At 32.3% G+C, this 12,876-nt stretch overlaps 1 protein-coding gene across 9 annotated transcripts in view; it reads left to right on the top strand.

Annotated features, from left to right (window-relative positions):
• Dys (Dystrophin) overlaps positions 1 to 12,876 on the top strand; it is a 623,806-nt gene that overhangs the window by 52,317 nt on the left and 558,613 nt on the right. For all 9 annotated transcript variants that reach the window (XM_088183010.1, XM_088183009.1, XM_088183008.1 and 6 more), the window contains 3 exons: positions 5,357 to 5,467; positions 6,405 to 6,584; positions 6,644 to 6,908. In XM_088183010.1, the coding sequence (XP_088039136.1) occupies positions 5,357 to 5,467; positions 6,405 to 6,584; positions 6,644 to 6,908 (556 nt within the window). The remainder of the gene's footprint in view (positions 1 to 5,356; positions 5,468 to 6,404; positions 6,585 to 6,643; positions 6,909 to 12,876) is intronic.

Genomic DNA, 12,876 nt, shown 5'->3' with positions numbered 1-12,876 from the left:
ATGACGTCTGTGATAAATCTTCTAAGATGCTCGGCTTTGTTATGAGGAACGAATTTCATTTTGCAAATCTGTTATTCATTTCCTCTAAGACAATTATTTATTAGTATTATTGAATTGGGATCAATAATCTGAAATTCCTAATTAACCAAATATACTCTTTTAATCATAAAAGTTCCAAAAAGGTTTTTAAGTTATATTTATATGAAGATATTTGTTTATTATCCATTTTTGTATCACAGCGCCTTCGCTGAGTTCTTGCAGAAAGTTGTATGCTGCTGAAAAGTTTTTCAAACTCAAGAGTACTGTTGACAAACAAAATAATTTCGAGGAATTCCAGTTTTGGATTCCGAAACTCCTTCGAAAATCATGATCATGATTTCACTGAAAAGACATATTTAAAAAAATATGTCTTTTCAGTGAAATCACTCCTTCGAAAATCATGATCATGATTTCACTGAAAAGACATATTTAAAAAAATATTTTCGGGATGGATTCGAGACTGTTTTCTTACATTTTCTTTGAGGAATAACCCCAGAAATTCTGGTTTAGAATCAGGGATGTCATTTCAGCTTTTTCCAGCAGGGCAAGTCAGTGGTAATTTTTCTTAATATTTCCGTTTCATTAAGATTCATAATATTTCATTAAATTACATGCATTTTTCTGATCAAATTCAAGAGAGTCCCTGTTTAGAATCCATGTCAAAAGTAATAAAATCATGGCATCGCCGTCACAGTAGAAACGCTTGGTTATCTAGCGTTCATATTAAGTCTTTTATAAACAAATGTTGCAAAAATTACAAAATAGGGCAATGAGAGTACCTACTATTAAATAAAAATAGATTTACTAGTTGTAGAAGTATGATTGATAGATTGGAATGGTTAAATATCAAGAAATATTGAAGTTGAATGTTTTAGTATTTATTTATATATTTAGCAGAGTATTTTAATAAGTATTATATTTAATAAGAAATAAAGGGGTTTATAGATTTAATACTAGATAGAGAAAATTGAAGGGTAGTTAGGTATAAGAAAACGAGTATGGCCAGGGGAATTATGTGCGGAGGTGTGAATTTGTATGATAATATTCCTAGGACGATCCGCAAAAATAAAACTGTAACGGGTTTCCTAAATGGAATAAAAAATACCTTCGTACATTAAGAAATAAATTATAATATTAAGTACTATTTTTTATTTTATTTTATATTATATGTTTAGTTAAAATTTGTTTGGTGTAAAAATTAGCTATTAAGCTAAATAAATTAATAAAATAAAATAAGCGAGTATTGAATGAAGCATATCTAGACCAAATTTTAACCGCAGAGCGTTCTGAGAAGTGATAATTGTTTTTGTGCCCTCCTATTGACTAAAATTTGGTTTAAATAAACTTTTACCAATACTATTATATCAAAAGTCCGTAGTAATATCAGTAAGAATAGCTATCATATTTTTAAAACATAGTGAAATATCTAAATATCCCAAAACTATGGAGCAATATGCAAGATGCAACGTATGTCTGCACTTTTTATTCAGTTTATTCTTACCTGAGAGAAATATTTTGGATTTGACCTAATGAAAGTGCTAAAATTATAATTAGATTTAGCACTTTCATAAGGTTAGGTTTGGGTTTGAACAGGAAATGAACGCAACTGTCAAATTGAGTTTCATAGACATTTTAGAGCAGCATATAATTTCACTAGTATTTGGACTTCACTAGTTAAATATATTATCACTGAAAAGTACACATTTACTGTATCATTTATACATCATATGTAAATAAATTATAATATGTGTGTAAATGTATATATTACTACATATATAAAAGTTGAATTTATATAATTTTACTAGCATCTGTCAGATGAATTACATTTTCACCGGTAAAAATTTTGAGGGATAATTTTTATTTTGAGGGATAACTTGATAATTTTTTGTTTAGAATCAGAGACGTCATTTTAGTTTTTCACGGAGGGGGGGGGGGGTTAAAGTTGCCTATTCAGTGAATGTTTTTTTAATAATTCCATTTAATTACGATTCATAATATTTGATTAAATGACATGCATTTAAAAAAAATTATATATAGTAGTTTTGTATAAATCTTAAAAAGTAAGGTTAGAGCTAAATTTCTAATTTTGTGTAAGTATATGCTTTCTTGCTTCTCTGCAGTTTGAAGTGCAAACAATTATGTTAAGAACGCTCACTAAACTCCATCACTCGTCAAGTTCGCGTTTTATCTACAATCTCCGAGTTGGCGAGAACTATTTTCCATTGAGTCTATTTCGGCCTCGCCACGCTTTGAGATTCACTGTCATTCGGAGCGCGCGTAGGGAGAGATAGTCTAGAAATATATTCGGACAGAGAATAGACCAACACTGGATATAAATACGTAGATAGATATATATCGGTTTTGAGATATGATGATCAGTGTCGGGGCACCGCCACGGCACAGACGGACGCTTTCTCCCTCTGTGTTCCGTGTAAATAATAGGAAAGCGTGTTCGCGCATCTAATAGGATGAGTGCGAAAAGTGTTTAGATGTGCAGATTGTTTGCACACCGATCTCAACGAAGAGACGTTGGTGAGAATTTATCGAAGATCTTAAAAGTTTCGCCCATAGTAATAATGATCGCTGTGCAAAGTATGATTTACGATCTGAGTTATTTTGTGTTTTGACCGCTTGTTTATTATTCTCTTCGCCAGTGCGCTGTGTTATATGTCCAAAGTTTTGAAATGCGGACATTATTCATCCAGTTGAATCGTTAAATTTATCAACATTGTTGGAACAATGTACCTTTTAGGCGAATGTGTTTGATCATTACTTTTCATTAAACATTACTTCTCATTCGGATGCGGTGCGTGGACTCGGGTATTGGCGACTATCCGCAGACTTCTGTAATTAGCTCCTTGATTACTCTTTTTCGACATTTTTTCATTGGTAATTAAATGATTCTGTATATTTGAAGCAAAATCAACCATTCATAACCAGCATGGTACAGGGTGGAATTAATTATTTAAAAAAAAAACTATAAATCTTATCGATTTTTTAAATTCATATTAAAAGTAAACATTCAGGAAAACCGTATCTTTAAAATAACATTATACAGGTGTGAACCATTGCGTTGAAAACATTGTTCAAATCTAGACCTAAAACTTGTGAAAACTCATTTCGCGTCGAGGTGATATTCCTTGGTCTTCCAGGAGTCCTAACTTTTTTCTCTGGGGATACTTAAAGAGTCAAGTTTACAACAAGAAATTAGCAACGACAGCCGAGAATATTAGAAAACAAATGGCTGCTATTCTACGCGCAATGTGTCAGCGAGTTTTCACAAATTTGAGGTCCAGATTTGAATGTTGTTTTCAACGCGATGGTGCACACCTGGTTAATGTTATTTTTAAGATATGATTTTCATAAATGTTTACTTGAATATGAATTAAAAAAAAATCGTTACGATTTATAGTTTTTTTTAATAATTTATTCCAAACTGATCATATTTATGCCCCACCTTGTATAAATCTGTGATTAATACATACAAGCAGGAACGTCATTTCAGATTTTCCTGTCCTTAAAAAACAATAGAAAAACACACTGTTTAGGGTTGATTCATTTTTATTTATCAACATAGTCTCCTTGTAGCTTGATACACTTCGCCCAGCGTTTTTCCAACTTTCCGGAAGGCCCTCAAAATAGGCTTTTGTTTTACCGATGACCTCCTTGTTCGACGGGAATCTTTTTCCGGTAGCTATTTCTTCATATTTGGAAACAGGAAAAAAATGCTGGGGTCCAAATCTAGTGAATACTGTAAATGCGGCAACAATTCGAAGCGTAATTCATGCATTTTCTTCTTTGAAACTGAACCATACACTGTTTTGATGGAAGAGCATTTTCTTCTTCGCCAAATGTGGGCGTATTTTCTAGATTTTTTTACTCAACCGGTCCAATAACAACGCACAATACTATCCATATATCTTTCGTCCTTTTTCCAAGTAGCAATGTTGATGTTTCCGCGTGCAACCAAAATGTTTTTACAGTTGTGTATAAAATTTATTAATATACCTGGTGTACATTATTATATTTTTTAGTATTTAGTACTTTACTATAAAGTTAAATGACGTTAATTGGATAACAATTTTTTTGTTGGTTAAACATGTTATTAACTGTATAATTTTAACATATTAAACTATCGACCATATAAAGAAATATATGACATTAACAGATTTTATATATTATGCAATTGTACATTTAAAGAAAAGTATTAAATATTTTTAGCGATTTTTCTACAATACTTTAAAAATCTGTCAATGTAAATTGGTACTTGAAACTGCTTTTAATAAATTCAGTATGTACTAAAATATAATACAAATTTAATTAAAAACGATATTTTTAAGATTTTGCCAAAGATAAAAATCTAAAACAAATTAATATGATACAACTTTGATCTGTAAATATACTATATACTTAAATATAAATCTAGTAACATATTCTTGTAGTGAAAAGTGTTTAAAGTAATTTATTTAGCAAGAATGTTTACATAAAAAATTAAATATGCTGTATTTATAATTCCAATCTTTCTATAAATACTTTAATGCTATAATTGCTCTTAGTATTCCCACATTTCTCGAAGTGTTTTGGTACTCATTAGCACCTCGTAATTTACCATTTCATCAACTCATATCTTTCAACTGCATATCTCGAATGCTACTAGCTTTCTTAGCCTTCCAATTTTAGCTTCGCCTTCAATATTTATATTATAAAACGATACTAAATCCAATGCTCATACAGAAAAAAATATAATTGAGTCATTATCTATTAAACATTTTATTGCAAAATCTAGATTTATTTTCAGTTTTTATAGCCGTATGTACGTACGAGTATTCTTTATTAGAAAACGGTCGTAAAAACAAAGGAGCCATAACGTCTGTATATGAAATTTGTAGATTTTTTACATGAGATCGGTTAGTGGATTTATGAGGTAGTTTCCCTCGGATCTCGCAATTTTCCAAGCCTCTTTGCACTAATAAGAAAAGAAAAGCTATATTTCTGGTTCTATACAAACGTCGGTTAACTTAATTTATGCCAGTAAGTCAAAAAGGTTTGGAGTGTGACGCGTTGGTTCCGTTTATCCGGAAAAAGTGGCATTATGCCGTGGGCAAAAGGGGAGGGAAATATGTCCCTCACAAGGAAAGGGTCGGACCGCAACAGAATTCACGGGTCCCTACTTTAATTCGATTCTTGCCACAATCGTAAATTGTTGATTCATGGCGGAAGCACAGTTACGCATAGTGGAATTTTAGTTTTCTTAAAGCGTGTTGGTTTATGTGGCGTCTTGAATTAATTTTGGTGTAATATATTGATTTTTTTATAGGCACGCGAAGAAGAACTCGCAACGAAGCGGAAAGACATGGAAGTTTTGCGTAAATCAAAGCAGCTTCCGAAGACTGAGCAAGTGGCAAATATACAAGCCGAAATGGATAAGGTATGATTTTCTTTATAATTAAATTTATTTTTTGGTACAAAGACATGATTTGTATGTAAAATTCAACATATATTTTAGATGTATAAATATTTTTTTTTTATTTTAAAGTCGACAATTTATCGGTATGATTATTTTTTATTTGCATCTTTATGATTAAATATTACTATATAATTAGATTTTCGCTATGAAGATCACTCAAATTATCATAATTTTTAATGCTTCTTGAAAAATTACTCTATAAGCCTAACACGGCTTGTAATATTTTTTCTTAGCGCAAATAATAGTTGCATGCGAGAGCAAAAAGTTTCGCGCGGCACTAGCAGCGTGACCGCATCGAGCGACAAAAATCTCGCTCGGCATTGAAACGGTTAAAATTTTTTTATGATTGAATTAATTATACAAATATGTTGCTACAATTATATCTTAATATGTAAAACTAAATAATCGAAATAAAAATAATAAATTAAAAAAAATATTATTGAAGAATTATACAATATTCAACAGATATTTTTTTATCGTATTTTGAAAAAGATTTATACGGAAACATTGACTCTTGTTGAACGAATCCTTGTCGATGTATTAATAATTTTATCATTTTTTAGTCATTGATCCATGCATTATTATTTTTTTTGTTAAATGAAAAATGTTCGAGGAGGGCAAAATAAAATGTTTGCTAGAGTCGGTCATAAAACTTATATTTTCCACCAATATTTAAAAAAATCTCTGTCCCTTGTTTCGCTACCTGCTCTGAAAGCAGCTGTGAATTTAATCAATTAATTAACAAGTAATGGTTTTTAATATTAAAGAGGTTGTAAATTATTTATTAATTTAGTTTTTAACACAAGTACATTTTATTTTTAGGAAATTTAGCATATATTTGTGGCAAAAATACTAAACAATTGTATGTGTATAAATGTGATAATTTATCTTTATATAGGCGGCAACGAACTTGACCGGTCACATGGACTATATTAAATCTAAATTGGGAGCACTAAAAAAATACAACACTCGTCTGGACGCAGTCATATCTTGGGTCATGGAGACAAAAACGAGGATTAACATAACCAAGGATTTACCAGATGAGCAAGAGAAGAAGAGGATCATCGATAACATAATGGTGCGTTTCAATTATGTCATTCTGATCTATCTTAGAAATTAATTCGTTAAAAAACTTAGGTTTCGGTTCGCGATCACGAGACGGAAGTCAACGAACTATTCGAGAATTACACCAACATTGAAAAAGAGTGCGAATCAGCGAAACAAATAATGTCGGCCGAGCTGAAAGAGAAGATAGCGAAATTGGAAGAAGATTGGAACTACGTCCGGGCCAGAGGCGACTCACAATCGACGGGCGTGATGGTTGCTGGAGAAACATCTGTGAATGAAGAGTCTCCTGTGAAAGAAGTAGCGATACAACTGACTAAGAGCGCTGATGAATCTGGTAAGTTTTTTTAATATTATTTTAAGGTTAATGGCGGGTTTTAATGGCGAGTTGTTTGACTTATTCAGTCGGATTCAAATAGTTTCAGAGATGGTATTTTTTATCTCTTCTAAAAAAGGATGTGACTGGAGTGATAATGTTTTTATCACTCCAGTTTTAGCTTTCTTTGATATGCCGATTATTGTTTTTATTCCTAATCTTTAAATTTCCCCAAATAAATGTTACGATAAAGTTCCATATTTTAAAACATACTTTGGGATCGTTGACCCATTATCGTTGTTTCCATGGACACTGCTTTGGGTTACACTTATCTTAAAGAGAACCTTTTAACTCTTAACTCTGAATCAAGATATAATTTCTCAACTTCATTTAATATTTTTAACGAGAACGGTAAAATTCAAATTGATAACGATCGACGGCGGAAACGTCGCACTCGTTTGAATTTTGAACCCCCAACCCTTAAGTGTAATCTCCACGGCACAAAACCCAACCCCCCGAAAGTGAATTGGCCCAATTATTCAAATTCAATTACGCACTCTATTTTGAATTTAAATCCGGTGCCCCCCCACATTTTCACGACACACAGATCCGCACTTGTAGGGCGAGTGCCTGGAGCGCCGAAAATAATATGTAAACAATTTATAAAATTATAGTTTCACCCACAAATATTGCTTGTAACCCTCGGGGAGTAAACTGCAGTATTGCAAAAATTCGTTCTTTATTTTTTACAAAACGCCCGAGGATACGTGAACACAAAGAGATCCAAATAAACGTCTTTCAAAAAGATAAAAAAAAAACGTTTTGATGCTCCATTCCGTCGCATTTGTCTGACGCGTGGCGATTAAGCGTTTGTTCGCTGGATTACAATGTCTAAATGTCTAAATAAAATACGTTGAAAATGCATTGTGAAAAATATTTTTCTTCTTGCCTTTGAAGTTCATGTGTAGTGAACGCTTTTATGGCACAGACAACTGATATTATATCGCGCGCGAGTATATTTTTGGGCATCGACTCAAACGCGAGAAAAAAGTGAACGCAAACGCGAAATAATAGGCGCGTTGAGTATTTTACGCATATTGATCAGCATAATAAATCAGTTAGCTATTACACAGTAAAACAAGATTTTTTTCATATATTATATATAGGATCATTTTATTTATATGATATATTGAATTACACGCGAATTATAATTTTTCCTGATCTTCGATAAATTCGCTATTTTCCAAAATTTTATTTTTATTGAAATATTTTTTTTTGTGAATATATTGTACATTTAAAATTAATTTAAAGTAATATTTTGGCTTTTATATTGTAATTATATATTTTTTTAAAATAGAAAAAGTAAATATTTTTTTTATACTTCACATAATTTACATTACTTCAAAAAAAAAAAAATATTTTCATTTTTATGATTAAATATAAAATTTAATATAAAAGTATATGTCATATATATTGTATGTTTGATATAGTCTATTTTTTATATTTTTTATTGTCAAATTTAAGTCTTGTAAAAGTCGCAAAAATTAATTTTAATTTTAATGCTAAAATGTGATCTTAATGTATTTTTTTTTATTACAAATTTTTGTTGTAGTCAATTTTACTATCAAACTAAAACCCTACACATTTAAAATAATTTTCTATTTTTACACATAAATTCGATTAATAATTTTTGCAAAGTAATTAACGGTAAAAAATATTATAAATCGAATAAATTTTTTTTGAGAAAAATTTTTACTTTACACATATTGATCAGCATAATTAATAAGTTAGCTATTATACTGAAAAACATTTTTTTCATAAGGATAAGATCATTTTATTTATTTGATAAATTGAATTACATACGGATTTAAAATTTTACTGATTTTTGATAAATTTGAAAAAAATATTATGAGTAGTAACTTTTTTATCGTTAAAATGTTAAAAGTTGTTTGAATGTAAGCTTCTTTATTAAATAATTGCAAATGTTAGTTAAAGTAATAGATTTGTTAGTAAACTTATTAAAAAAAATATAAATTAACATTAGTCATATATTGAATTGTAATTTTGGCTTTCAATAAAAGCTTGATCCATAATATTCTCAAACATATTTTCATCTACCAAGCTACTATCTATAATTCCTGACGATCGGTCTGATTTACATTCTGCAGAATCCTCAAATAGGTCTTGTTCAAAAAAAGTTGTTTCGTCGTCACTGTAATATACTATTACTGCTTCATCTTCACTTAGTTGACTCCCCCCAAAAATATCTGGACTTTGCATTACCGAAGGAATCTTGATATCTCTGTAACAAAATAAAATGTTATTTACATTGAAAACATATTAAATTGAGTTAAATAGCAAAACAATATTTACCTCGCTCGGGAGTTTGGTATCACAGAAAAAGAATCAGCGAGATTTTTCTCGTCGACAGAAGTGATAAAGGATTCTTCCTCCTCAATGAATGGTACGGTAGCTCCAAAATCGCTTGAGGTATTATCATCCTCAACGAAAGTGGCAGTAATTTGCAAATCACCTGTAGATTCAGTGACTTGCTCGAAAATAGGAGTGGTTTTAAGATCGTCGATCGACTCGGAAATCCCCATAAAAATAGAGGTTTGATCCAAATCTTCAAATGACGAAAACAGACTTTCCATTTCGATTTGCAGGTGAATGACAGTAGGCAATGGTTTACTGAACACCGTTTTTAAAAATATTACGATTAGCTACCACCTCCGTTGAATTCGAACGTAGCTCGCCGAAGATGATACCGATGATACCGAACGTAGCTCGCCGAAAATGATATCGATAATATACGTAGCTCGTCGAAATACATACTTTTGATGATCATAGAATATGTAGGTTTCAAATTAAAAAAAGTGGTGATGCACTGTCTTAAAATTAATTAGGTTCATTGGTCGCAATGATCATAATAAAATCTTTCGATGGCGCACGAGACTTTGCTGTTATCGTAAGCTTTTTTCGGTTCAATCTAACGTTTCTGAGGTAGATGTGTTATATTTACAAACTAACATGTTTAATAGTTTGATGCCACAAAGGCTCGTCTAATAAAGAGGTATTTTCTGTTTATCGCAGAGGATTATTAACTAGTTGTGTTTGTAATTTAATACTTGAAAGGGATGAAAAGGGTTTAGTAGATCGACATTTGAACGAATGCCTTGATTATTTAGGAGCTAGCGATCTCTTCACTTCAAAGGCAGAAGCTAAACGTCATATACAGATTAAAATAAATTTTCAAGACATTTTAGATTAATTGATTTAAATAATTTTGTCGTACGAATTAGTACAACGCAGTCAAAAGAGGGTTACCGACGTTCTCCTCGAATTAAGACCCGTGGCGCAAATGTGTTGCAACGGATCTATTATTCGCGCCATACCGCCGGGAATTAGTTTGTGATGGAATCACAAGGGCTCTAAGGGAGAATCTGATTTAGCAAACCAAATTGCGACGGTCCTTTGTGTGGTTTCCCCGGAAAAATAAATTCGGGGAGGGGCCGCAAAATCGTTCCCTAACCCGGGGCAAAGTGGCGGAATGCAGTCGAATAAATTCGTTTTTTTCTTCTCTCTTTTAGATTCCCGCTTTATCCCATTCCGCGGCGGGTGTCGTGTGTTTTTTTTCGCTTTCAGGACAGTTCGAAATTTAAAAAGGGTGCTTTACTTTGAAAATTTGTAGCATAGCTGAGACGGTTTCCTTTCGGTATTAATCTTGTCGCGCGCGTTATGTGCAGATCATTGCTTTTCCCTTTTAGAGAGTTGTTTTGTATGTGCATTATGTACATGTCCGACTTTGGAAACATTGGATGTATAATAAAAGTATATGTTTATTTAACAAATTATTATATGCTCTTGCAAACATACACATATTTAAGTATACTTCCAAGAGCTTTTTTTGTATTACCGATGTATACTGTTGCTAGTGGACCAAGAACGCGGGTTTCGTTCGCGTCGTTCCATGGTAACTAACCTTTTGTGCTTCTCAAAAGCAGTGACAAAATCACTTGATTCTAAAATATAGGTCGATTTAATCTATACAGAATTTGAAAAACATTCAACAAAGTTTGTCATGAGCTACTTTTTCTGAAGTTAGGTAATTTTAAAACACGATAATAAATTAGACTGGCTAACGACCTCTACAGAAATAGTTACAAAATATATTTTTAGAATAATTTTCATGTTCATGTTATTAAAATATGGTTTAAGCAAAAATGTTCAAGAAATGTGAATTTTCATTTTTGCTTTTTTCAAAAATTTTCAAGAAATTTTGATAAATTAATAAATGTATGTAATATTAGAAATACTCCTAATATTACATGTAATTTACTTAAAAAGGACTTTTCTTTAATGAAAAGTATTTTTTCAGTAACAATTATATTTTACAATTTTATTCAACAAAATAATCTCCATCAATAGATACAACATTCTTCCATCGATCAGCTAAGTTTTTAATCTCACATTTGTAAAAACTGACTAGCTGTGAGATGAAATATTCAGAAAGAAATGTTTTAACTTCGCTAACGCTATTACATTTTTTACCATCTAAATTATTTTGTAGAGACTTAGGGCCCATACGCACTGTCGGCTAGCCGCCGGCGACTAGGGACCACCGGCTCAAAAACGCAGGTAGCTAGACTAGGCGGCTAAGCCGAGCGACTCGAGGTCAGGTAGTACATTCGCGAAGAAATTGCAATATTAATTTTAAAGAGAAAAAAATATTATTTTAATTTCAATATAATATTGAATTTCCCCGTATGAAACGCTTTTTGTTTCCCAAATGCAATTATAAATGTATATGTATTATGGTAATAAAATTAATTTAAATCGAGAAGCAAGAAATAATATAATATAATTATACATATTATTTCACAATATTTTTTTTTCGTTATCAATATTCATATAAAATTATTGTAAACGATTCGAGATTCAATTTCTACGATGAGCTTTTCTGTGTCGAAGCCATTTTGTGTGAATGATGTATAAGTCGCCTCGAAAGTCGCTCCTCGTGCGAATGCACTCATCTAAACCCATGCTTTTATAGGTTGCCGCGACAGGCAAGTCGCCTGTGCATCACCCCTGCACAGGATCGCGCCTGACGCTCCGGCGACTCGGCGCCTGCGTGCGTATGCACCCATTTAAAACTATATAAAGTACAGTCGCCGGCGGCTAGCCGACAGTGCGTATGGGCCCTTAAATAAACAGTAATCTGATGGTGCTATATCAGGAGAATATGGAGAGCGAGCAACAGTTTTCCATCCGAGAGCATTATTTTTTCTCGCAGTATGAGGCAGACGCGTCGCCTTGTTCTCGTCGCTTAATGCGTGTTGAACCCACGCGCTTTGTTTCCACGCTTTCCCAATATTTTTAATTTTTTTTTTGAATGCTAGACCATGAATATCTTGTCTTATCTTAATTCCTGAATCAATTCTTTGTTGATGATTTTTGGTGTCCCACTTCTAGACTTGTCTACCAAACAAAAAAAAACAGATTTAAACCTTTGAACCACGTTTTCAATGATTCGATGTTGTGTTCCGCATTCCCGTGCGTTGAGTTTAGGATTGTCGGAAATTAATTATCTCTTACGCAAAGTTCTCTATATCTGAATCCCAAAAACGCAACACTATAATTGTTGCACAAACATTATTCATAATCCCAGAGGGCGGTGAACTTTTGCTACTAAATCGGATTACCGTCGACCAACTTGGTGGGCTTTTATTATCGATAAAATATGGCGGCCGTGCGCTAAGCGCGACATTTACGTGAACTTTACGTGTCCTGGATTCCCCCGACATTTTTGGTCATTTGCCGGAGTGCGCCTACACGAAATACCACCCCGTATAAAAGTTTCTCATAAAACGTAGTCAACCCTCTTACTGCTGCACCGAAAAAATCTATCTAATTCTTTACGTTGCACGGAAGTGCAGTTTGATGTTTGCTTCTCAATTTCCGGTAGAATCGTAAACGCTTTCAATAGTTT

Source organism: Plectrocnemia conspersa, unplaced genomic scaffold (assembly GCF_051122295.1).
Source record: "Plectrocnemia conspersa isolate PC_06_02 unplaced genomic scaffold, ASM5112229v1 ptg000003l, whole genome shotgun sequence".
Classification (NCBI taxonomy): Eukaryota; Metazoa; Arthropoda; class Insecta; order Trichoptera; family Polycentropodidae; genus Plectrocnemia; species Plectrocnemia conspersa.
This window is presented reverse-complemented; position numbering and strand designations above follow the sequence as displayed.